The sequence below is a fragment of the Nestor notabilis genome, unplaced genomic scaffold, assembly GCF_000696875.1.
Source record: "Nestor notabilis isolate BGI_N333 unplaced genomic scaffold, ASM69687v1 scaffold26782, whole genome shotgun sequence".
Classification (NCBI taxonomy): Eukaryota; Metazoa; Chordata; class Aves; order Psittaciformes; family Psittacidae; genus Nestor; species Nestor notabilis.
In genome coordinates, this window is record NW_009917391.1 from 397 (window position 1) to 1180 (window position 784).

A 784-nucleotide genomic window follows, 5' to 3' on the forward strand; every position below is an offset into this window, starting at 1 on the left:
ACATTAACACGGCCCCCCCGGCGCAGCTCATGAGCATCCGCGGCATCACCGAGAAGATCGCCAACAGCATCGTGGACTACCGTAAAGAGCACGGCCCTTTCAAAAGCATCGAGGACCTGGTGAGGATGGACTGCATCAATTCCTCCTTTCTGGACAAAATCAGGCATCAGATTTTTGCGGAGCGTTCCCGGCCCCCTTCGACGAACACCAATGGTGGCCTCCACTTCACCGCCAAGCCTCACCCCAGCCCCACGTCTCTGAGCCTCCAGAGCGAGGACTTGGACTTCCCCCCCGGGGGTCCGACCCAGATCATATCCACTCGCCCCTCTGTGGAGATGTTTGGGGGGGTGAGGGACGGCAGACCTGTCCTGAGGGTGGCTACCTGGAACCTGCAAAGCTGCTCCATCGAGAAAGCCAACAACCCAGGAGTGCGGGAGGTGGTGTGCATGACGCTGCTGGAGAACAGGTAAGAGGCAGCACCCGAGCTATAGGTGCAGGATTAGAGGTTAATGCCTTTGGGGTCTGGGTACTTTAGAGTCCTGTTGTCATCCTAGTGGGACTGCCCCTTCCCAGGACTACCAAGTGTTCCCCGCTTCTTGCATGGAACCCTGGTTGAGTCTAATGCTGGAATGACCCCTGGTAAAGCCTCTACAGTCCTCGGAAGGTGGTGGTGCATGTCCTGAGGAGGTTTGTGTGTGCACAGATCTGTGCGGGGAAGACTGAGCTGTTATGGTCAGCCACATTGGGCGTGTTAATGGGGTTGTTTCTCCATCAAGAGCCATCT

General features: G+C 57.0%; 1 protein-coding gene across 1 annotated transcript in view; it reads left to right on the forward strand.

Annotated features, from left to right (window-relative positions):
- The window catches only part of EEPD1 (endonuclease/exonuclease/phosphatase family domain containing 1), a gene marked incomplete at its 3' end in the record, with an annotated part of 849 nt that extends 383 nt beyond the window's left edge, over nucleotides 1-466 (forward strand). The window contains exon 2 of the mRNA XM_010009212.1: nucleotides 4-466. Within this exon, the coding sequence (XP_010007514.1) occupies nucleotides 4-466 (463 nt within the window). The remainder of the gene's footprint in view (nucleotides 1-3) is intronic.
- Between the last annotated feature and the right edge of the window lie 318 nt (nucleotides 467-784).